The sequence below is a fragment of the Colletotrichum abscissum genome (assembly GCF_030869225.1).
Source record: "Colletotrichum abscissum strain IMI 504890 chromosome Unknown Scaffold_7.1, whole genome shotgun sequence".
NCBI lineage: Eukaryota > Fungi > Ascomycota > Sordariomycetes > Glomerellales > Glomerellaceae > Colletotrichum > Colletotrichum abscissum.
This window is the reverse complement of record NW_026850514.1, coordinates 766703-790884: the sequence shown is the minus strand read 5'-3', so window position 1 is coordinate 790884 and position 24182 is coordinate 766703. Positions and strand designations below refer to the sequence as shown.

General features: G+C 50.3%; 10 protein-coding genes across 10 annotated transcripts; 4 read left to right on the top strand and 6 right to left on the bottom strand.

Annotated features, from left to right (window-relative positions):
• Positions 1–96: 96 nt before the first annotated feature.
• Positions 97–1776, bottom strand: CABS01_03767 (major facilitator superfamily transporter; the record flags this gene model as incomplete). The annotated part of the gene is made up of 4 exons (XM_060537139.1): positions 97–1281; positions 1349–1463; positions 1528–1590; positions 1664–1776. The coding sequence occupies 4 exons, from the start codon at positions 1774–1776 to the stop codon at positions 97–99; spliced, it is 1476 nt and encodes a 491-aa protein (XP_060391397.1).
• A 663-nt stretch (positions 1777–2439) lies between these two features.
• Positions 2440–4238, top strand: CABS01_03766 (fungal specific transcription factor domain-containing protein; the record flags this gene model as incomplete). Its single annotated transcript, XM_060537138.1, has 3 exons — positions 2440–2463; positions 2647–3114; positions 3171–4238. The coding sequence occupies 3 exons, from the start codon at positions 2440–2442 to the stop codon at positions 4236–4238; spliced, it is 1560 nt and encodes a 519-aa protein (XP_060391396.1).
• A 2679-nt stretch (positions 4239–6917) lies between these two features.
• On the top strand, positions 6918–8432 carry CABS01_03765 (aminotransferase class-V; the record flags this gene model as incomplete). Its single annotated transcript, XM_060537137.1, has 1 exon — positions 6918–8432. The coding sequence occupies one exon, from the start codon at positions 6918–6920 to the stop codon at positions 8430–8432; it is 1515 nt and encodes a 504-aa protein (XP_060391395.1).
• Positions 8433–9260: 828 nt separating this feature from the next.
• CABS01_03764 (metallo-beta-lactamase superfamily protein) lies at positions 9261–10196 on the bottom strand (the record flags this gene model as incomplete). Its single annotated transcript, XM_060537136.1, has 1 exon — positions 9261–10196. One exon carries the CDS (start codon positions 10194–10196, stop codon positions 9261–9263), a length of 936 nt encoding a protein of 311 aa, XP_060391394.1.
• Positions 10197–11388: 1192 nt separating this feature from the next.
• On the bottom strand, positions 11389–12434 carry CABS01_03763 (uncharacterized protein; the record flags this gene model as incomplete). The annotated part of the gene is made up of 3 exons (XM_060537135.1): positions 11389–11543; positions 11598–12143; positions 12197–12434. 3 exons carry the CDS (start codon positions 12432–12434, stop codon positions 11389–11391), a joined length of 939 nt encoding a protein of 312 aa, XP_060391393.1.
• Positions 12435–13396: 962 nt separating this feature from the next.
• CABS01_03762 (uncharacterized protein) lies at positions 13397–15005 on the top strand (the record flags this gene model as incomplete). Its single annotated transcript, XM_060537134.1, has 3 exons — positions 13397–14449; positions 14514–14624; positions 14679–15005. The coding sequence occupies 3 exons, from the start codon at positions 13397–13399 to the stop codon at positions 15003–15005; spliced, it is 1491 nt and encodes a 496-aa protein (XP_060391392.1).
• A 409-nt stretch (positions 15006–15414) lies between these two features.
• On the bottom strand, positions 15415–17081 carry CABS01_03761 (uncharacterized protein; the record flags this gene model as incomplete). The annotated part of the gene is made up of 2 exons (XM_060537133.1): positions 15415–15577; positions 15634–17081. The coding sequence occupies 2 exons, from the start codon at positions 17079–17081 to the stop codon at positions 15415–15417; spliced, it is 1611 nt and encodes a 536-aa protein (XP_060391391.1).
• Positions 17082–18566: 1485 nt separating this feature from the next.
• On the top strand, positions 18567–19042 carry CABS01_03760 (uncharacterized protein; the record flags this gene model as incomplete). The annotated part of the gene is made up of 2 exons (XM_060537132.1): positions 18567–18921; positions 19005–19042. 2 exons carry the CDS (start codon positions 18567–18569, stop codon positions 19040–19042), a joined length of 393 nt encoding a protein of 130 aa, XP_060391390.1.
• An 802-nt stretch (positions 19043–19844) lies between these two features.
• Positions 19845–21490, bottom strand: CABS01_03759 (uncharacterized protein; the record flags this gene model as incomplete). The annotated part of the gene is made up of 3 exons (XM_060537131.1): positions 19845–20263; positions 20321–20849; positions 20918–21490. The coding sequence occupies 3 exons, from the start codon at positions 21488–21490 to the stop codon at positions 19845–19847; spliced, it is 1521 nt and encodes a 506-aa protein (XP_060391389.1).
• A 1130-nt stretch (positions 21491–22620) lies between these two features.
• CABS01_03758 (uncharacterized protein) lies at positions 22621–23800 on the bottom strand (the record flags this gene model as incomplete). The annotated part of the gene is made up of 2 exons (XM_060537130.1): positions 22621–23164; positions 23229–23800. The coding sequence occupies 2 exons, from the start codon at positions 23798–23800 to the stop codon at positions 22621–22623; spliced, it is 1116 nt and encodes a 371-aa protein (XP_060391388.1).
• Between the last annotated feature and the right edge of the window lie 382 nt (positions 23801–24182).

Sequence of the window (24182 nt, the reverse complement as noted above, 5' to 3'; positions counted from 1 at the left end):
GCTCCAGCCTAGCTTCGTGTCAATGCCCTTGTGTGACAGTGAAGACCTGGCTAGGCCACTACAAAGCCTTGTGCGGCGAAATGCCACCTTTTTTATCTATACAGTGTTCAGAGGGTTCCTCTCTCTGAGCCTTTGCCCATATCGATACAACAGAAGAGGGATCGGAACCATGGCCAAACTGACAAAACCAAGCACCGAATTGCCCCATCCTAGGCCAAGGTTTCTGTATAGACTAGGCCCGACCAGAGGAAGCAATCCACCTATAAGACAGCGAGCTGAAGTAACGCAGGCGTACGAAGAGGATGCATAGGGCCCAGAGGCATCAATCAAGTAAGCCTGAGAAGACGCGTTGATCCCAACCTGAGCAAAGCCAAACGGCGCCAGACTGATCAAGGGGACGATCCAATGCGTCCTCGAATACGTTGACCACCCATACCAGAAAAACGTGACGGGGATGAATAGGGCTGGAATGAAGGCGGTGACCAGTCTCATCTCTGGCTGGTACAGGCCGCCATTCTTCTTTGCGAGGCGTGCGGCGATGAGGTCTGAGGTTTTGGCGAAGAGGAGGAGACCGATTAAACTTCCGAAGCCGAGGCCTAGGTAGGCGAGTCCAGCTGTCTCGAGGGGCCAGCCGTAGACTTCCTGGAAGAAGGAGGACGTGGATGTGAGGAGGATGTATAAGAGAGCTGAGATGAAGCCCGTCATGATGCAAAACACCGGGACCAGAGGTGAGCGGAACAGCATCTTCCAGGGGCGGCGGAGTGCTTGACCCAGTGTCTGAGGATTCTTCTTGGACGAGGTCCCGACCTGGTTGTCGTAGAAGCTCAGCAAGTCCGTCCTCCCCGTCTCCTTTCCAATACGCAATGCCTTCCGACGCAAGACAATGTGCGCATTTGTCTCTGGCGTGAAAAGGTTCATGAGGACCGTCACAATGGCAGATGCGATAAGAAGCGTCCAGAAGATCCAGCGCCAGCCTGCGCGTTGCGTGATGATGCCCCCGAACAAGGGCCCGAGCACGGGTCCGAATAGAGAACCCGTCGTGATGACTGCGTTTGGTACCCCGCGTTGGTGGACATCATAGAGGTCTGCTAGCATTCCGCCTGCGACGGAGAAGCATGCCGAGGCGCCGAAGCCTGAAATTGTGCGGAAGGCGAGGAGGCACCCGATGTTGGGGGACAGGGCGCTGCCGACGTGGGTGAGGGTGAAGAAGATGTTGGCGTAGTAGAATACTGGGCGTCGACCGTAGAATTCGCTGAGAGGTGAAAGAAAAAGAGGTCCGACCTTGAAAAGGGCTGATAAGCACGTGCATTGTAATGATTAAGTCGTGATTGTAGTTGTTTATACTCACAAGGTAGCCAAAGACGTAGATAGTTGTAACCATTGAAGAAACTGTCGATGAATCATTGTGAAACTCAGAGTCAATGCTTGAAGCAGCTGGTGCGATGACTGAGGACGTCAAGAAACTATTAGGAGAATGGCATCAGGTATTTGTTTTATACGCTTCAGCATCTAGGCGAGACTGCGAACCTGAGCACTATCATGCAGCTAAGAAGAGCCAGGATGGTAGATTTCCTCGTTGACGGGAAGTTTCTGCGTCACATCAGTATCATTGAATATCAGATCCAGACATAGAGTTTTCGACTTATTGTCATATAATTCTCACCTTGGGTTCTGGGTGTCATGCTGGTCATCCCATGCTACCATCCCCGTGTCAAGATCAGTCACAGGATCGGACCCGGCAACATCGTTGGGCGAATTGACGTCAACAGCACCCATTTTATAGATCAGGGGTAGAAGTACTTGAACAGTTGATAGGAAAGGCTCAAAGGACAAGTTAATTGCTCATTCTCAAAATCTCCTTGAAATACTCTACTTCGTCAACACTTAGACTAGGTTCGCCCGATCGGCCGATCGGCCAAAATGGGGCACGCGGGGAAACCTCGGGAGGCGCACCGAACCGCAAACGCCATCATCATCTTTCCATTTAGCATGACTCTAGCTCATGATTCAATTTACCGAATTCATCTTACCGACTACAAGCTCTCTTCTCACAACTTCCTGGATCTCATTGGACCAGACCTGCGATGAGTGATCAAAGACGTCTGGGACCACGAGACCGTCCTTCTTGCAAGCCCTGTCGTGATCGCAAAGTCCGCTGCAATCGGGGCCTCCCTTGTTCGCAGTGCACTCGCTTACAGCTCTCATGTGTGTTCGAGGCCAGAACGAGAAGAGCCCCCGTAAATGCCCGATCAGTCAAGTCCTCTTCGCCATGCGATGCGAACGTACCATCGTTTTGCGAAACTCCTGTAGTTCATCAAGTAACTGAGTCATCGTCACAACCTCCTGCAGAGCAGACGATACAACCGACGAACCAGGAAGTTCTCGACCGACTTGCTCGAGTTGAAGGGCTCTTATCCAATCTTGTCTCCTCTCTTCGTAATGGAGCCCCGGTGCAAGATCCGTGTAGACAGAGCAAGCCTGGGTCGGACCCCGTTTCGGCTCCACCGATCCTGCCATCACAAGAAGTCCTTGTCGGAGACGGGGAGAGAGGAAACTTTGTAGATGATTCAGTATTTGTGGGCTTATTTCTTGGGGTAATGGCTCGAGCAACTTCTAGTCTTGAGAAAACATGTTGATATCTCCTAGGACCCGCCTCGACAGCGACCCATAGCCGGCACAAAGACTAGAGATCCCAGACCCAGCGCAACAACTCAACATATATCTCCCCACTATGGCATAGCTGCCACGGATGTCTTTGGATCTGACCCGGAGACCGTCTCAGTACCTCCTCACGTCCTTACCAGGCTATGGATCGTCTATCTACAAAACGTGGATCCCTTGATCAAAATACTCCACATACCCACGATCCAGCCAGTGATGCTTGGTGTCGCAGCCAAACCTCAAGGAGCAGACAACATCACACAGGCTCTTCTTTATACCACTGCCTTTGCGGCAACGACCAGTATGTCTAGCACCGAGGTTGCAACCCAACTGGGTATTGAAAGGCTGGTCCTCTTGCGCCACTTTATGCGGGAAATAGATGGCGCATTCACGAGGGCTCAGTTCTTACTTTATCCAAACGTGCAGGGGTTGAAGGCTCTGGCAATCTACTTGGTACGGCAATTTGGATTCCACTAATACATTACCCATTGCTGATCACGCATACACAGACTGCACTAAGAACCTTCGACACCGGCCGAACCATCTGGACGCTCACCGGCCTCGCTATCAGAATAGCAGAATCCCTCGGCGTACACGAAGACGGCTCCCGTCTCGGCCTGGGCCCCTTTGAGACGGAAATGCGTTGTCGTCTCTGGTGGCATCTCACCGCCCTAGACGCCACGGCGCCCGAAAGCCACGGATTCAACAACACAATGGCCGACCGCGGCAAAATCTTTCGCTTGCCGCTGAATGTGAATGATACCGAGCTATGGCCCCAGATGGACGAGGCCCCTGCCGGAAGAGACGAATGGACCGAGACGACCTTTTCCATCATGAACCTCGACCTCTGCCGCAACCTACGCCACGCCGTCTCCGCTGTCGGGGCGGCGGACGAGCAAACGAGGGAGGCCAAGATCCAGCTGACGGAGTCCTCCATGGCCCATCGCTGGCTCCGGTTCGCACCGAAGAATAGTGACCTATATCGTGCCGCGGAGTCTTTGCTTCGGATATCCGTAGCCAAAGCGCGCTTCATCTTGATGCTCCAAGCCTGGCTCTCGGCGCCAATGCAACAAGAACGCAGGTACCGGTACCTGCCCCATTCCTTGTTCATCACTGCCATCGAATTGCTCGAGCAAGGGTACCTGCTTCAATCAGGAAAGCTTTTCCCCGGCTACGCCTGGTTCTATCAGCAGCATCCGCAATTATACGCCCTGTTCCTCACGCTCCGCACGCTCGTCGATTCGCCTGAACGAGGGGAGGCAGAGCGCGCTTGGCTTGCAGTGGATAACTACATCGCCTGCCTCGCTGACTTTGAAGAAGCGAATGAGCGGAGGGGGAAGAAGAGTTGCGTGTGGGCGGCTATGGGGCCGTTGCGAGACCGGGCGAGAGAGTCGACTCGACAGCGCGAAACCGCCGAGGAGACGTCGATACTGGTAGCAGCGTCCCCAAAGATGCCATCTGGGGAGAATCTTGGCACTGGACTATCACAACCGTGGAATGCAATCGCGCTTGAGCCGCTGGCGTTTGATAACATTCTTACATGGCATGATTTCTCAGATCTATTTGATGTCATTTGAGATCGAGGGATAGACAATCTGACAATTCGCTTGCCAGCTTTGCTAAGTACACTGGAATAAATTGCTCCTTGGACCTGATGCGGTTGAAAGCAAACGAGTCCAGAAATGAAACATGAAACGGAATTTCTTCCATCCAATTTCCTTCATCGATTCGAGTTTGCCAAGAAAGCCTGGAAGCAAATAGGCTGAGTGTCCTCGGTCAGAGAAGCAGGTCTAATTACTCAAGAGTAGGTGCGTTAAGGGTTTTCTTCGGAGAAAGGCGTAGATTCGAGTGAAGATCAACCCGCGTCCTTGTCTCAGGGTTTAACTTCGTAAACCCTATTTAGGTAGGTAACATAGTAGGAAGCTTCCTGGCTCCAGGCTTCCGCTGAAGATCGGTCATGAATAACGGGCCCAACGCTTCTCAAGTAGATTGTGCCGCTTGATGGTGTTGACAGATACGTGTGTGTTTTATTAGTGGTCGGCATGATCTTGTTCATGATTTTGAACATTGGCTATTCACTCCGTGGCCAAGCCCGACTGGCGCTAAGCCTAAGTTTGGGAAAGGATACCGATAGGATGCGGATATCTTTCGCGAAACCTAGAATTCAAGCGTTGCGAGCCTACGATGTGGATTGTTGCCAAGTCATATAGTGCCTTTGACAAGTTTCCAATGATTCATGGCGCTCCACGAGCAATTGCCTTTCGAGCCTTTTGATTTGGTTGATTGATAGCTGCCTGGTCGCCTCCATCGCCCAAAGCTTCCCAATGCGGTTAGGAACTAGCGAAAGCACAGTAAGCTGTGCCTTGGTAGCACCTTGCCATGTCGCCAGCTGAGAGAGAGCTGCATGGGCACCAGGGCAAAATCGCTTGATGCAAGCAAATGATTGGGTGAAAATGGTCCCATTACAGTATGCATTTTTATCGAAGGGGGGAAAGGAAAGCCGCTTAGCCCAACGCAATTAGTTTGAGATGTGGAACGCTGCACATATTCGTTAGTCGTCTTACACACCATCTTTCGTATTTCCAAGTAAAGAGAGCCGTACATCCTACTTGTGGAGAAAAATAAAACGTGGGTGGATCGGTGAAAACATGGTGGAGACCAACAATTTGAGTCCGAGAAGTTGGCGATGATGCCATACAAACATGCTGCGTAATAAGCGAACACACCTGTTGTTCGTTCTCATGGAATTATGAGCTAGGTCCTGCACTTGTTCTGCTTGCTGATGTTGTTGTGAAATAGGGCCTGAACGCTCATTGGTTACCAACATGCTGTCCGGTGCATCGGTCTTTCGCCTATATATGGCTCTTACAGCGAAGATGTATGCAAGTACGAGCTTTCAACCGCATAGTATACCGGCCGTAAAATCACCGCCGCTGCATATCCCAGTGGCTTCCACTTGAACATGTGGCCTACCTCTAAGGGATCAACGATACGATGTACGGGTGTCTCCGCTCTGCTGGAGCGGCGCCAACGACGATCATGGGCCGCATATGTAGGCCGGCGTGGACAGCATGATCGTGACCAAGTCTAATTTATTGAAGTTTTTAACTAACAAATTTGCGATAGGACGAAAAGTACGAAGTGCCTCTTGAGCCACTTTGCGCTGTGATCGAGAATATCCAATTCAGGAATCCCTTTGTAACATGATTCTCATTGCCTGTTGCAAAATTCCTCCACTTCTTGAGCTTGTGTCGTTATCAATATTCTTTACAGAAGATCTTCCTTCCCACGCGGAGGTACCGGAATGACATGCACTCAGGAACCGGTTGGTCTACCAGTCCGAGACCGTCAGGCCGTCAGCAATTGGTAACCCGAAATGGAATATCTCACGACCCAATTTTGTCGGAAATTCCACGTTGGGCGCCACAGCATTCCCCGAAACGCAGGCACAGGGTCTCGCAAAGGTGAAGGGAGAAAACACGTCGTGCCACCCAATCATCCGTTCTGCACTTCTTTCGCACGTAATTAATGGGCGGCATGGGGGATCCGAAGAAACGCAGTCGTCCGCGTAGTCTGGACCTGCAGACATTCAGGTAGGACAAATGCAACAGTCTGCCCAACGTCTGCGCATACAAGCAGAAGAACGGTGTATATATCCCCAAGCACAGTCCACCTTTGTACGCAGTGCATGCCCTCTTGTTCGATATTACCAATCATTACCGTCAGAGAGGCGACGAATAATGAGAGGCTCATCCAAGCGCTGCTGCTCTCCTTCTGACATGGAACTCGGCGACGGGTCTTAGCTGCTTGGGCTAGCCGAACCCCCGGGTCCACGGTCGATGCAACCCTCCACTATCTGATATCTGGCACCCTAGAAGTAATACTAGTGGAGAAGGTTCTCATTAGGACCAGGATGCATACCATAGAGCTGGTTGTCCAAAATAAGTTCGGACGATCGGATAATGATGGGATTATCTGGCAGGCGCTACCTACCACTCTTTTCCTCCTTCCATCCCATTAAGTAAGTAAGGGCCTGCCTAATTTTTATACACAAATTTCTGCCCCAGAGACACGCTGTACCTGGAGTATTCACAAACATCTCCGGACAGACAAGCCCTACCGCACTTATTCCTCTTACTACCTACTAAGCCAATTCCTCTTTCCCCCTTGTATTGTAACCACTTACCCAATTCAATCGAGACTGGACTTCACCCCAACACCAACATTCCGATATTGGGATATTGGAGGTGGCCAGCATGGAGAACATTCTCGACAGCCACCCCGAGTATGTATCGACTTCGCGGCTAGATGATCTGCGCGCTACTGAGTATGGCTACCTCGACGAGCAGGACCACGTCTACCTCGACTTCACAGGCGCAGGACTCGCCGCCCGATCCCAGATCCGAGCCCACGAGACTCGACTCCAGCAAACTCTTTGCGGCAACCCGCACTCTATCAATCCGACGAGTCAATCCGCTACTCACCTCGTCGAGCAGGCACGAGCCCGCGTCCTATCCTACCTCAATGCCTCCCAGGAAGAGTACACTGCAATCTTCACTCCAAACGCAACAGGCGCCGCGCGGCTCGTTGCGGAATCATACCCCTTCACGAGACGAACCAGACTGGTTCTCACGTCCGACAACCACAACTCCGTCAACGGCCTCCGAGAATTCGCACGCCGAAAACACACACGAACCACTTACGTTCCAGTCCGCGCCCCGGAGCTGAGGATAGACCCGTCTGACCTCATGTCAGCACTAAACCTTCGCAGAGGTGGCTTATTCGGCTCAGCTGCAGCTGCAGCTGCGAAACTAGCTCTGACCCCACGAACCACCAACGACGACGCGGTCAACACCAAATCCAAAAAGAGAGGTCTATTTGCGTACCCTGCCCAAAGTAATTTCAGCGGCGTCCGTCATCCACTGTCATGGATCAGCGTCGCGCAGAAGCAGGGGTATGACGTGCTCCTCGATGCGGCGGCGTATCTGCCGACCTCCAGACTCGATTTGTCCGCAGGATCCGGTGTCCAACCGGAGTTTGTCATCGCGAGCTGGTACAAGCTATTTGGCTACCCGACCGGCGTTGGCTGTCTGATTGTACGACGCGATGCTCTGGCGAAGCTTGCCACCTCACGACCTTGGTTTTCAGGTGGAACCATCACAGCGGCATCGGTTGGGATTCCCTGGCATGTCATGGCGCCGGATGAGGCTGCCTTTGAGGATGGAACGGTCAACTTCTTGTCAATACCGGATGTTACTGTTGGGCTGGACTGGTTGGAAGGCATTGGCATGCCGTTGATCGACACCAGGGTCAGGTGCCTCACCGGCTGGTGCCTCGATCGTTTACGGAATCTCGAACACAGTGACGGGTCTCCCATGGTCAGGATATACGGCCCGACGGATATGAAGCTGAGAGGTGGAACGATTTGCTTCAACTTTTTGGACATTGGTGGAAGGGTCGTCGATGAGAGACTGGTTGCCAAAGAAGCCTCTGTCGAGAACATATCACTACGAACGGGCTGCTTCTGCAACCCTGGTGCTGGAGAAGCTGCCTTTGGTCTGGACAAGAGGGCTTTATTACCGCTCACCAGCATTCAGAGTGACTCTCTGGACGACTACGTCAGGCTTTTGGCACCTGTGGGTGCCGTACGGATCTCGTTTGGGTTCATGACGACGACAAAGGACGTGGATCGCTTGCTGGACTTTGTAAAAGTGAGATACACCGACAGGCTGACAACAGCTAATGGCCTTCCGCCACACGAACACTGTTGAACATGATTGTTACCTCAATGAACCACCTTTTGTTCAATAACAAACTCCCTTGTTCGCATTAAAATACACTGCCCAATACACTGCCCGAGTGTATCTGTCTTATTCTGGGGCTTATTTAGAAGTAGCCGTTACTAGTATAAGCAGCAGCTACGAATTATTGATCACAATATACTAAAAACGTAAGAGCTTTATTATTAAAACATAATTCCTTAACAATCATTCGGATATGTTTAATTTACAAATATAATTTCATACAGAGTGAAAATATATATAATTTATTGAGACTTTAAAAAGTATTTGATAATTTATAAAAACAAGCATTTTATAGGCTTTTAGTTTTATATTTTTAAGATTATATTGAAAACAAAGAGAGTAATATGTATAATAATATTGAAAAGATTAATATTATTTAATTCCGTCTCAAGAGGCTACTTATATAAACGATAAGAATATAAAAACGAATACTAATAAAAAACATACTAAAAATAGATAAGAGAAGATTAATTCTCTAAGATATCGGAAATATAATAGAAAGTTGGGCTATAATGTTATTCTGAGAAAAGATAAGGTAAGGATCTCGTTAAACCCCCACTACACCTAGGTTCGCCCCTCCCACTGACTTTTATATTTAGTTACGAGAAAGGATATAGGTTACTGTTTAGATAATACACTACTCAGAAAAGAAAATGCAAACGCCTCGCGACCCGACAGCGTACAACGTCGTTGGATATGGAAAGGGAAGCCCGAGGAGTTTAAAGTAGGCATGGATTTGAAATCGGGGACGCTGAACTTCGTAGGGGACTTGTCACTAATGCCTTCGTCTCAATCTCAGCCATAAAACACAACAGTCCCGAAAAGCACCAGCAACAGCCCGGGGGTTGTGTACAGAGAACCTTGATTCAGTGGGCCCTCGACCATATTAGGTCTGTAAATGACCTCCTCTGTCAGGCGATGAGCTGCTTGCGGGTCGTGAGCAGGGAGCAGCACAACGTTTCCGCTCCTAGAAAACTCTTTGATTTTCCTGAGAGAATCAACTGCCAGCGCCGGATTGCTGTTGACACCATCCGTAAGCTCCTGGTCGAGTAGGTCCTGATCATATGTAGCATCCCCAAGTAGGAGATACGAAACATCATCAGCACGAACAATGACCGAAAGATGTCCTGGCACATGGCCGGGTGTGTCGACAGCCACGACCTTTCCATCTTCGGTGATGGGATAGCTCTGGTTCCATGGACCATTGAGGCCACCGGTTGGTTGAAGAATGGAAGGTTTGAAAGATGGTGGCCATTGGTTCGGAACGGCCCCTTCCATTGTAGCATGAAATGGCGTCTTGTACGCCTGCCAATGTTCTTCGGTGATCCAGACCGGTGCTCCGACGAGGTCGGGCAGCCCGTCACCATGATCATGATGAAGATGGGATGAAACGACTGCCTTGAGGTCACCTGGAGTAAGGTTCTCTTGCTCAAGTCGGGAGCCAATGCCCTCATCTTTTCCTACATCGATATCGACAGCAAGATGGAAGAAGGGCATCCAGAGTGGGAAATAACCGGGCTCCATACTGTGTGGCGACTCGCCGGAGTCGAACAGAATGGGCCCCTCTGGATGATCGATCAAGTACGTGTTGATAGGCAACGGATCTGTCCAGGATGTGTCCAGCAAGACTGACAGGCGGCGCAGGAGTACAGCTTTATTGGCAGGCTGATGACGGTGGGAGGGGCGGATTCTTATCGACCCTGTCTGGAGAATCTTGATGCTGATGGCCATTTTGAAGTTGCGATGGAAAGGTATAAATAAGTGCAGACAAGTTCATAGGAATTGGTTCATACGGAAAAGAGACTGAATGGTGTTGATGTGGATGGATAGTATTTATTTGAGTCCGCGAGATATTGACTTTGGGCGTCTGAATGCAGTCACGTACTTTGTGCCCCTGGGCACGATGAAGACATTCATGCCGGTGGGATATGCGTCATGGACCAATCTCCTTAGACGCTCTGGCAGCACGGCGATTGGCGAACGCCGTTTTCCGTGATCGGAGGTTATAGCTACCGGCGTTCGCCTTCTGGTGATTTACAGAGCATTATGTGTTTAGGCATCGGAGACGGACGCGCCAGTACGGCCCCAGGCTCATCCGATGCCCGACTTTCGTCCTGTGAAAGCCTGCCCTTTTCAACCCCGTCGTAATTGCTTGGCCAAGATCTCCCGGTCGCCGACGGAAACCCGCGACAGGGACGCTTCCATCAAGCAGTGCGTGTGAAGAATGTCGCTTGGAGAGCACGCCCCTCATGCGAATGAGAAGGACTGAAAGGTGGAAGAAGCGATAGCTACTCGAATCGCGTAACGCGCACGGGGTTTAAGGGAGAACGAAGGCGCCTCTTGTTCCACAAGTAGTGCAAGGATAGCCCGAGTTTCCATCTAATCATTGCCGAATTTCGCAGAAAAATAAAGGTATTGAACATAGTCCATAGACAGACGCGGAAGTAAAAGTATTGACTGGTGTATTACTAGTAGTTTGATCTTGTGGAGTCTCGGGTCTCGCTTGGGTTGGCTGATCTCTTGACTAGTTTCTCGTGACGCATTTGAAGTAAGCAGCAGGCGTTATTCAATACTCGAATAGCCCTTTATATCAGTCCCTGAGGAAGAGCTAGCTGAATACTATATAGGACGCAGCTCGATTAGGTATAACATTTTCCGTCGTTACGAGTTTCAATACTGATTTGCTATACGAGGCTTCCTGGGGCGCAAATCTGCTCCATGTTATAAAGAAGATAGAAGCTACGCGGGTAACTTCGATTTTATATTGTTTATTTCATGAGATTGAACCAGTAGGTACTTGAGTAGCCTATACATAGTTCACAATTCGCGATAATAGAGCGAAATGTACATTACTTGACGCGGCTAGGTAAAGCTGCAGCTTCTTCATCATTGGTATCCGTCGAGCTACGCTAAAGAATCTGCTCTAGTCCTTGGACTTGGGCTTCAATCCTCCGGCAGGCACCCTTCCTCTAACAGCAAAGCTTTGGAACTCACAACCCTTCTCTGACAGCTCCTGACGAACTCTGGCATCGAGCGTGTCGAGTTGTTCGGGCGAGAACCCCTGAAGCTCTGGCAGGGCTGAGCCTGACGTTAGCCTAAGCAAAGAAAACGGGCGTGCGATTGGGAACTTACTCCGGGCCATAGCCACGATCATAGGACCAGCGCCAGCAGCGCCATTGATGCTAGCTTCTTTGAGCTCAGGCTTCGCCTTAGCACCAACCTTACATGCCAAGACATCGACCTGAACGTTCTCGAGACCGGCCGCTTCCATCCAGTCCTTCAAATTGGGACCAAAGTTCCCGCCCATCTTCTTGATGATCCAAATCTGCTCCAGCAGATGGAAGAACTCGCGAGCGACTGTGCCTTCGCCCAACAGACTCTGGTCACAGTCAAGCTCGACAAGCTCAACCCAACCCCCCGGCTTAGCCAACGCGCAGAGATTGGCAACAGCCTGCTCGAGAGCGAAGTTGCCGCAAAAGCCCAGCACCTGGCGCTGGTGGACAACATCAAATGATTCTTGCCACTCGACAGGCCAGGCCTCGGTGATAGACTGTTTATAGAACTCGATGCCATCGGGTCGAGGATTGGGGAAAAGTGCTTCAACTAGGTCAGTGCCAATGAAGGTTTGCTGTTCAGCGGCAGGTCCAGCTTGCTTCCGAAGGTCCTGCAGCCAGATGCCTAATCCGATGGTCAGCCATAACATGCACAGCTGCATGTGGAAAAACTCATACCATCTGCCGTTGCGGAGTCCAAGACCCTGAGACCGGGCTTCTTCCAATCGATTGGAATGAAGGACAGCTTTCCACCGGCAGCATCTGTGTAGACGAGGTGGTTATCAGTCAAGCGGGAGATTTCTTCTTCCAGGCCACGTTTTTTAGCATCTGCCATGAGTTCGTCCATGCCAGTGCCGTTGGCGATGCCGGCATCAAGCTCGGCTTGCGGAGGGGCAGCGGTGTTTGTAGTAGCCATGTTGGTCGACGAAGCTTAGAATGAACTTGGGTTTTCAAAACGAGTTGTAAAGAGGAAGTGAGAATGTGGTGCGCAGCTGGAAGATGAACTCACAACCTTTTCTGGTGATGTGTTGAGGCCATTGCTTAATTATGTTTATTTCAATCATGTTTATTTCGTCATGTCCCGTTGTCTAATCTTGGCGGTTACAAAAGCTCTAAGAGCTTGTATCTCAGACAGGCTAATCCTCAAGTCCCTATTCCATTTCCTGCCAAGTCTAGTAAACATCAGGCAGCAGGCAACGTTCCGGTAAGCCACGGAGGATTCGCCAAGGTGAGACATTAGGGCGTAACGACGTCGAAGTGGAACTATGCTGGTGTGAACTTACGGATAGTTGCATAAATGACGTTGAGGGACTTTGGAGATACCCCTTGACACTTCGCCCCGTCAATGGGATAGCTCTCATCAACCCCCGCCACCACCCCTCTCTTATGCCCCGGTCCCGAAGGATCTAACTAGTCACTTGCAGGCCATCCTTTGCCGCTCGGCATGAAGGATGGAATATCCCAGTCTGTAGATAGTACGACGCACCCCTCCCAATAATTATTGGTCTTCCTCATGGGGGCTTCGTAAAGAGTGGTGCGGGAACTTTTGATGACAGTCACCCTTTGTATTCATGGGTATCATCTCTCATGCAATCATCTGACGATATTTTCTCAGACATTGCTTCCTAGTCTTCCGTGCGAATTAGGTCATGGAACATCTATGACTGAATCAAGGCGAATATTACGCCGAAAGCTTAAGCTCGGCGACCGCTGGCCCGAATCATTGCCTTGTAGAATCTATTCTTGATTCCTTGGTTTAGCGGCCGTATTCTTTCATGAATCTGAGTTGCGGTGGCATTATCCTTGAGTTTCCAGTCATTCTGAGCATTTTTGGTGCCCCAAAACACTTTTTGCACTCTGCGGTGAACAGCTTCCATGATGGACTTCACTTGGGATTCACTGAGCACATTCAAAGCTTTGGTGTTACTTCTACTGCACTATTCTATCATTGTGGTGGCCTACCGCTTATTTTTTTCACCGCTGAGAAACATTCCCGGCCCGAAACTTGCCGCGATAACATTTTTGTACGAATTCTACTACGATGCCATCTGTCGTGGGCGCTTTCTGTGGAAAATCCAGGACTTGCATGCCAAGTACGGTCCCATAGTCAGGATCAACCCTCGCGAAGTTCATATCAACGACATCACATTTTACGACGAGATCTACGCTAGTGGACCACATCGACCTCGGAATAAGATTCGGTTCATGGCCACCCAAGATGAGAGCATGTTTGACACCTATAGCGCCGAAAGACATCGGATTCGCAGATCGGCGCTGTCTGGATCATTCTCTAAGCAGTCAATCCGTGCTCTGGAACCTCTCATCGTTCAGACTATCAATCAATTGGCTGGTCGAATGAGTGGCCTTGCTGAATCTGGGGCGGTCATAGACTTCAAAGAGCTCTATAGTGGCCTCACCATGGACGTCATCGGCCAGTACTGTTTCGGCGAGAGCATGGACAACCTCAAACAAGACAAGTTCGGCAAAGAGTTTCTTGACTTTTTCCATGAGATGCCGCAAGGTCACCCCATTGGCCGCATGTTTCCTTGGCTCTTCGACTTGATCCAGAAAATTCCCATCAGTGTCCTAGCAAAGATCGATCCTAAGCTTCAGCCTCTTGCAGACTATGACAAGAAGATCTCTGGGCAGATCACGGAGGTCCTTGCCAAAGACAAGCCCGATACGATACGAACAGTTTTCCATGAGATGAGAGACAGCAAACAACTGCCGGAGTCTGACAAGACTCTCGAGCGCTTTAAAGCCGAAGCGGCGATCTTTTTAGGTGCCGGCACGGAAACCACTGCCGCGGCCTTGACGGTCTTGAGCTATTATCTCACGGAGAACCCGCCTATGCTTAAGACCCTCCGAGCTGAGCTCAAGTCTGTGAGCCCACCTTTCACTGTGGCAAAATTGGAGCCTCTCCCATATCTGGTCAGTTGTCATGTTCCATAATAGCGAGTAATTAAGTCGCTTCTTCGCTAACATGAAAGCCCAGACTGGTGTCATACAAGAGGGCATAAGACTGTCTTATGGAGTACCGGGTCGTCTTCCGCGGTATGCTCCTACCGAAGACCTAATGTACTCTGGCTACAGGCTACCGCGAGGTGTAAGTACAACACAGTCCAAACTTACTCGGTCTTATACTTACCAATCTTCGTAGACCGTTATGAGCTCTTCCTCATACCTTCTTCATACGAACAAAGCGCACTGGAACAACGCAGACCAATTCAACCCCCAACGTTGGATCGATGATAAAACGAGGCTCATGCGCAATTTCGTGCCTTTTGCGCGAGGCAGCCGGCAATGTATTGGTGTGAACCTTGCCTATGCCGAGCTGTATCTCACTGTTGCCACGATATTCTCTAGGTTTGACTTCGAACTTTATCAGACTACACGGCGTGACGTTGAGCTTGCGCATGATTTCTTTGTCGGAATGCCTCCGCTAGATTCGGAAGGGATAAGAGCTCGCGTCTTCGAGCAATTGTAATTGAACGGAAGGAAACACTCGGAAGTTCGCTTACAAGATACCGTAGTAATTCAAAGTCCGTGATAAAGTTTTTCGGTATCCCTAACCATCCATTTACAGAGTTGTCAACGCATTGCTATACTACAAATGCAATAGCTAATTCCCTGTAAAAAGGATGGAAAAGCCCTGCAGATTAACTGAACGCATACCGATAATGTGTTGATCACATCTTGTGTACCTTTGGGGCCTTTACAATTCAAGACTCAGTGAGGTCATGGCATTCTACTCAAGCTTGGTTCATGCTGTGATGTGGCAAAGCTATTAGATTGCTATGGATGACTCGAAGACCCCATCAATTTCAACGTTGGCACTACATGTATTCTGGAGATAAATTGGCATGGAACCAGGATCCCAATATTCATCTCGCTTCTTAATACGTCTTGGACCGTTTGATGACTGCCATTAGAGGCGGCTTCGACCGTGTGCTATAAGTGAGTTGGCGATCCAGCCAATTCTCAGACGCAGCGTCCAAGGCTACGTCATAATTGAACAGTAGTTTACACAGGGTCATGCGTAGAACATAAAAGCTCAACCTATAGAGTTTCAGTATAATTCAACCAGACCTTGCAACGGGGGCGGTAAGACTAACTCTTGGCCGAAGCACGACTGGGGCCCAACTGAGAAGGGGTGCACGCTTCCTTTGTTATCGCCTAGACAGTCTTTTGGTCGTCCTCGATCATCCGGGAGCCATCGATCAGGAACAAATTCCTCAGGTCTGGCAAAGTTGCGCTCCACTGAGTAGGTGACCTGATGCAGCATCATGACAACAGTATTCCCAGGTACAAACTTGCCCGCAATCTGAGCTCCCGATAAAGGAACGCAGCGATCTGTGCCAGTTGCCGCTGGCGAGTAGCACCGAATTGACTCTTGCAGACATGCCTCTAGGTAAGACAGATCCTTTTGAGAACTGCTGAGTCTGTCCATGGTGATATCCGCCTCGGTTTTGAACACAGTCCTGACCTCCTCAAGCAAGCGCTCCTTGATAGCGCGGTTTTCCGCACGCGAGACAAAATAGACGAATCCCGTGAGTACAGTCGGCATGGCCTCGCAACCACCAAGCATCAGGAATGGAGCAAATTCCCTCAGCAGTTCTAGGGGCATCGTTCCTTGTCGTCCGCCGGTTTCGGACTCTCCATCCAAGACCATCTGTAGCATGTCATGCCTCGCTGTTGATAGGGCGACACGGCGATCAAAGCGTTCAAAGATTGGAGCCATGAAAGATTCACGCTCGCCGCTTCCCCATTTGTGAACGGCAAAAAGTAGAATCTTGTGAAGAAACGGAAACCGGTTCAAGACGGCTAGGATTGTGACACCCTTGGCAAACCGGTCGAAAGAATGCACCCAAGGTACGAATTTTGGGTCTGAGAAGAGATGGAGAGACTCGCCGAGAAACAAATCCGCTATGAGGTCGCAAATCAGAAAGCTGTTCATGTCGCGCATGTCGATAGCGGCACCATTGGCGGACTCCATAAAGGAAAGGTACTCGTTGATGTGGCCATTGATCATGCCCTCGATCTTCTTGACGTTATCGCGCTTTAGAGCCGGCACCATTGCCTTGCGCATGAGACTGTGCGTCTGTTGAGATCGTGGCTTCGCGGGGTCGGGATTGACAAGGTCGCCTCCTACGAGGGCTGCGAGACGAGGGTCTTTGGCCATGCCATCTTTGGCTGCTTTGGTGGCGCCGCAGATGTCGAACCAAGCACGCTCGTCTGTGAAAGTGAGGGCGTCGGGGGCGATACGGACGACACCGCCGTATTGGTTGTGGAGTTTAATCAGCCATGGAAGCTGGCGTCCTCGAACTGTGGCAATGAGATGGGGAATCCGAGAGACTGCGCAAAGTTTCGGACCAGGGAATGAAGATAACGGCGAGAAGTAGAGCTCTTTGACGATAGAGATGATGTACGCTCCGGTGCAAATGACAGCGACTGTAAATGTGAGACGCGATGTTGCAGTGAGAGCTTGCCAATTGGTAGTAATGTGGTCCCAATTTACGCCAGGAGTAACTTGAGTGTGGTTGACGTAGGTTTGGGAGGACATTTTGGTTCCAAATGAATTCTGGTGATACAGTCCAATGCGATCTTTGCAGTGCTTCAATTGTCCGCCAAGAATTCCTATAATGGCATCGACAATAATCCAAGTTCCAGAGATTGAATTTCTTTTACTAGCACCATCAGACACACATCTGTAATACAGGATCATGTCCGAGAAGCAATTACTGACTGTTGGGTTTCCAAATGCAAATGTGAAGCCAGTTGTTTGCTTCATCCACATGAAAGAACCTACCTGATGACGAATCCTGACTCGGGTCACAACCATTAGATCCTGGTTTTCAAAGGGAGTGATCCTAGCAATGCAAACATATCGTGCACTGAACCCATGAGAATGGCACGCTTCTGCCTGCGAATAGCCCGCATTTTCCGATGATCAAGATCTCGAACCATTACTCTAAGCGATGGAGCACAGAGTGTCTTGGCATGTCTACAAGGTATAGCTAATTCCAGAAAGCATTTGTCTACTTCAAGTTGCCGGTGAATCCTTGGCAACGTCCACTAATACGCAATTCTCCCAAAGCAGGTATTCTTTTCGATCCTACCCTAAACAGACTCGGGAAGGACTGGGAGCATTGGTTGCCCCTGTTACGTGAATTTGGGCTGGTCTTCCAGGGCGGTCTCTTGAATCCTTCGGACATGTGGGGTGCACAATTCTTCTCCTTCGCACCGTCCCGCTCGCGCTTACGAATTTCGCACGACCCAACGTGTCTATTCGGTACTCATCCAACCAAGCTGACAATATGTCAACCTGACAGCCACCCAAATGTGTGGTCTGACAAGGAGCTGGACGGGGAAATGCAGGCAGTGAGGACTAAAGTTCCAGCAGCAGCCTTATCTTTAGTTCATCTAGTATGGTCTCATCCGCACGTACGGGACTTTGGGTTTGCTCCCTGGCGCTGTGTAGATGCATCTAGCCCTGATCGACACTACACCCGCAGGGGTCACATCCTTGGTGCCTAGTTGCCGTTGGAAGTTTGTGTGTACTGCGCTTCCGAGCAAGGCATCAAGTTTCGACAATCCATAGACCAATACTGTTGGAGTTTTACGAGATTTGTCTCATCCTTGGCGTGTATGTTCAAACTTCACCCAAGGAGGAGAATCCTGGCACATGCATGTCTCAATGGAAAGCTGTTGAAAACTTGTGGAACACAATCTACATATTATAATGAGGTAAGACTGATACGATCGAAGCATGTCTCGGCGGCTGTTCCGACATTGTGGCTGGTCATGTTTCATGTCAGCCTATTTAGGCATGAATTACGTCTGAACTTTAATGTACAGTATCTACGTTAGAAAGGATGGTAATCGTTTTAAATGCATATCTAGACGACATAAATGAATGGCTTCATGCGTAGGGTGAGTTGATTTCTGGGTATACTACAACCAGCTTTCATGACAGTGGATGGTCCCATCGATACACCCCAACTGCATCCTTTCCGACCCCTTATTCTTACATGTAGTTTCTGACGAAATGCCTTCGTTACTTTCCGTCCTCAAACATAACGCCTCATTGTCAGCAAGGGAAGCAGGGTTCGTAGCCGTGTTTGCCGGAGCCACCAGTGGCATTGGCCTCGCTACCCTCAAAGTTCTCACCGTCAGTCTTGTGTCACCGCGCTTCTACGTAATCGGTCGATCGAAAGCCAGTTTTGCCCTTCACATCGCCGCCTTGCGACGGAGTAACCCCTCAGTCAGCATCCATTTCATTGAGACCGAGATAGCGCTCCTCCGGAATGTCATTGCCGTCTGTGAGAACATCATACGACGTGAGCCCCATGTAGACTTGCTTTACATGAGTCCAGGATCGTTGGCCTTTGGGGGACCACATTGTGAGTTTATTCAGAATGTCAATTTTCAGCTTTGTTGCCTGATTTCCATCTTCACGCCCCTTCCCTGTTCTGTGGGAGGCTAGTGGCTTCGTACTGCAACATCGTCCCGGGCTGTTCGTAAGAGTCTATCTGACCATCGGGAACCTAGATACAGAAGAGCGCCTTGACATTTGCTTCGCTCTGTCCCACTACATCCGCATCCGATTGATCCAGGGACTCATGTCTAGCCTCTTGAGAGCCAACGAACCCCGCATTGTCTCTGTCTTGGCCGGTGGGCACGAAAAGCCACTCTTCACTGAAGGAGGCGACTTGGGACTTCGGCTGGAGGGGAATTACACCGCGCCAAGAGCTGTTGACCAAGTCACCACTATTCACAGCCTTGCTCTCATGTTTCTCGCCAAGGCCCATCCTAGGATTTCGTTCCTTCACGTCTATCCTGGTTGGGTTTCTACGAGCTTCCTATCTAATCTCTTGGGTAGTGGAGGTGTCCTTGGCAGAATGGTTGAGGCGGTAGTTGGTCCCCTTTATCAAATGGTTGCTATGAGTGAAGACGAGTGTGGGCAAAGACAGGCTTTCAACGCGACCAGCGAGCGATATCCCAGCCGTGAAATGATTTTGCGTGCCAAGATCAATGTTAATGATCAAGCTTTATGTCATGGACCATGTAGTGGCTTTTATCTGGTGCTGGCAGACGGGAGCACATCTTCTCGCAATGAGGTTCTGGAGACTTTAACGTGCGATGATGATTGGATGCAGAAAGTCATGGATTACACTGAAAATGTTGTCATGGAAGCAGGAGGTAGATAGAGTGAATTCGAAATTTAGTATTGGTAGAAACTGGGCCTATGTATCAGATTTTCGACTGATCTGGAAGCCGCGAGATCGCTTCAAGTTGCTTTTTGTTCCAGCTCGTAACTTGAAATCTATCGCGGGGTGACTGCAACCTTGACGCCGTGCAGGCTGCTTGGCCCAACCCTCATAACAGGAACATAAGGTCGATCATCTCTAGCTTCGAGGTTTTTGAACCTCTGGCAAAAGCGTGTCAGAACATACGCGGTCTCCGTAGCTACGAGGATATGAGCTGGGCAGATGCGTGGCCCGCCGCCAAAGGGCACGAAATGCCACAATGGCCTGACGCTTTTCCAGCGCTCGGGGCGGAACTCGGCCGCATCTGGGCCCCAATAGTCAGAATCCCGGTGCATGAGATAGCGATTGCTGTGGACAATATCGCCTTTGGCACAAAAAATGGGCTGTTTGCCGTCCGGGCCACCACCCCGTGGAAGGGTGGTATCATGAGCGGCAACGCGAATCATCTGAATGCCGTTGGGCATGATTCGATGCACTACGGCGACGTCGTTAGTAAGATGTGGTCTACAACTCTTCGGAGCAGATTGCTAACCTTCGTTGATAACCCAATTCATGTACTGCATCCCCCGGAGTTTGGAAAAAGTGATTTCCTCGCTTTCGTCAAACGTATCCTTCACCTCTCTCTGCAGTCGCTTCCAAACTTCCGAATGACGAGCGAGAGCAAATATGGCGTTGGAAATGTGGATACTAGTCGTCTCATTGCTGGGAACCCAGACGGCGGTGATTTGATCTCGTAGGAGTATCTTGTCCTCTATCTGGTGCGCCATGTCCCATAGTAAATCCGTGCGTTCCGGTTTGTCGGCAAACTTGTCAGGGAACTCATTCCGCTGCTTGAGTTCATCGAAGGTCTCGTCGATGTATTCATTCATGAACTTGTGCACGAGACGAATGCTCTCGTACCACTTTGGATCCCGGTGAAGGAACATAAACTTCCCCATGGTCAGTCGTACGCGAGCGCCACGCATAATGTCGACCATGGCGAGCATGACGTCTTCTTTTTCGGGATTTTGAAGACTGTCACGACTACGGCCGAAAAGGAACTCTGTGGAGGTGTCTAAAAACTGCAAAAGAAGACAGAATCATGATGAGCTGGGTGTTTTTCAAGCAAGCTGGAGAAGGCACAACTAACCCATCTTCTGATCAAGACTTGGAAGTCAAAAGTGTTCCCATTCGTGGGTATCAGATCCAGCATTCGGTCAGTGAATGGCTGAAGTCTGGCAACGTTGGCAAAAGCTTGTCTCTCAAAGTATGGCTTGATAACGCCCCGACTGTAGTGCCAAAACTGGCCATCCGAAGTACTTACGCCTTTTCCAGTGAACGGAGTTGCGACGCCGTTGTCGACTCGTATGGGCTCAAGTACAAATTCTTCCCACTGGCTAGTGCTCATGGCCTTCATATTCTCCATTTCGGAAGAGTAGACCATGCGCATGCCGAGGAACCGCGCTTTGAAGGTTTTGGTACCCTGAGCAGCCCAAGTCTCCTCCATCCAGGACAGCCATCTATGCTGCTTGAAAGCACGGCTCATGGACATCACAAAGTCCATGCCCCAAACAGGGTCCCAGTGGGAGTAAGTCTTGATCTCGCCACATTTGAAAGCCTTAGTCTTTCGAGAGTAATTGATATTGTCCCATATCTTGTTGAGAAGATAGAGAATAACGAAACCGTATAAGGCTGTCAACGAGACGTTGAATAGGTGCAACATCTTGACCCAGGAAAGATGGTGGTAGCGGTACTGTAATTGCAAAAGATGTAAAGGACATTGGACCAGAGGTTGTGTGAAGCAGTCAAAGGTAGATGTTAGAGTTGTCGACAAACAAGATTGAGTGCGGGGTGAATATGTGAGAGTTTACTCTGCGATCGGAGCTCAGGGCGTGGAACTAAGGCTGTTAATGGTGTATCTGCATGAAAGTTGATTGTGTAAGTCGAGTGTCAGAGCTTCTATTCCAGGGACTTGCTGATCTAGATCTACCTTGTAAGTCACCTTCGGGGACGTAAATACGCGACCTGGGCTCTTCACGGACAGGGATCGCATTCCCAAAGGATGGTAAATCGGCTGTCGTTGCACTTTGATTTACACTAGAAAGCTCTGGCCATGGATGATTCTGGCTATCAGACATAACCTTCACTGCAAGACAGCATGATTTCACGATGAAGAAAAGAATCAGCTGCCCTATTCAGGGATGAAGCAATGCCTGCATGCTCTGTACAGTCCTTGGGGACACGGCGCGGAGCTACCGTCAGCGACTCAGTCTTGTGGGCCTAACCTGAAGAACTTTCGAGATACCTTACGAGAAGGATCTGTATCCAAGGAAACACCAGGATGGATCGTCGATGATATGGAACCTTGGCTACTAGCCGAGACGAAAAGTCTCTGGAAAGGTGAGAGACATCAACAGCAGGTCTCGGCGAAGGAGTCGGATAAGCGCTTAACCCAGCTTGGACTTCGTACACTGCTAATTGCATATGGAATTATCCCCTTCGGCCAGCGCTCGAAGGATTTCCCGTGGAGTGGATCGCGGCAATTGGGCGGCTCGAGTTGGGTGAGTGGAGACAGTGGCGCGCTTCAATGGAACTACACGCCTCAACATCCACACCACAACCCATCATCGCCTTTCCTCATCACGACACCCCCTCGTACCATGCTAGCCAGGATGTCATCCAAAACTTGTTGGCACCATCCTAGGGAGACCGTATTCATTTCATGTCTTAGTACTTGAGAAACAATCGGCACTTGATAGTGCTTATGGCAGTCTTTCAATTGCTACAAACCCACAGCTAACTCGGTAAAGATTCTTGTTTCCCGGTCCCGAGAAGATGGCACACCTCTGTCGATCATGCGACTGCTACGGGCGTGGCTACGCGGTACACCAACTTCTTTCCACCTGCTTTCCCCAGCTTGATCCTCTCGGCTCCTTTCGCAACCCCTGCAAGTCCCTCGTCGCTCACTTCGATTGGGTGCGTCGTGATATCCCCCGCATCTAGTACCCGCTGAGTGATCGGACCCCAAAGCTCCCCGAATGCCTTGTCCTTTGGCTTAGCATCGCGTCGATATGGCTTTTTCCAGTTGATCGGCTTGCCGAGAACCGTCCAGGAGATGATCCAGTCAGGACGCACGTTGCGACGCGTGTGCCCACGGATGGGAAACTGGTCGAGGCCCACATATCGGCCACCTTCGCTTCCGATGGCCCCGTAGCAGATCTTCATGCTCCCGCTGTCAGTGATGCAGTCAAGCACGTACATCAGACGGTCGTTCGTGCAAGCGCGTATGTCGGAAGCGCAGGAAGGCGAATGGTAGTCCCATACTTGTGCGGCACCGAGCAACTTCACCCGCTCAAAGTTGTGTGGCGAGCAGGTCGTGATAGGGATCATGCCTGAACTGCGGTCTATGTCAGCCTCTGGCTTGGCCGTGTCAATCTCATGAATTGCTCAAGTATACTCACAGCTTCGCGGCTTGAATGGCCAACGTGCCCGTCGCGGTTCCGCCACCGTAAATAAGCACATACTGAGGCTCGCCGTCACCAGAGGCTTTGTTGGCGTGCGGCAATGGGAGTTTCATGACGTGGTATAGAGAAAGACCGATGGTGAGCATACCGCACCCCAGTGTGGCAGCTTCTTCAAAACCCATTGAAGAAGGGATGTCGAACAATAAAGCTTCTGGGACGCTCACATACTCGGCAAATCCACCGTTGTGAGGGTCGTCAGCGCTGTTGCCCGGGGATGCGCCTGCAACTCGATCACCAGGCTTGAAGTGCTTCTTGCACTCTGTCCCGACAGAAACGACCTGCCCAGAAAAGTCACAGCCCCAAGTGGAGCCTGGGGATGGAGACATATCCAGTGATTTCCAGTCAAACGGGTTGATGCCAATGCAGACGACCTTCACCAAGACCTCATCAATCTTTGGCTGAGGCACAGGACAGGCATCTTGCAGTTCGACACTCCCTGCCCCTTGGACTTTCAGCGCCTTTTGCGTAGCTGGCGGCATGTTGCCGTTGTTCAATTTCTGTATCGCCATTGCGGAGCTCGACTGAGAGGAAAAATACGGAGATGGTTGAGAATGAAGTGGTAGAGGTAATGTGGTCCACGGTAAAAGAGATGATGGGATTGCGAAGTTGAAGACTAGAAGGGATGCTTGTAGGTCTGAGAAGAGGTCTGTAAAAGCTGCCCAAAGAGCAGATATTCATGGAACGCCTCCTCTGGTGAGATCAGCTCTTTCCGCCCTTCTCTCAAGTCCCAAGTGCCTGCAGGGTTTCTCGATGAGAGGCGCAAACACCCTGGCGAAGCACTATACTAGGCTCCATCGTTGCCTTCGACGGAGTCGTATGCCCGTGCATTGCGCCATATCTTGTCAGAACTTTTGGTACGCCGGTGTCTCCTTATGACTCGACCTATGCTCA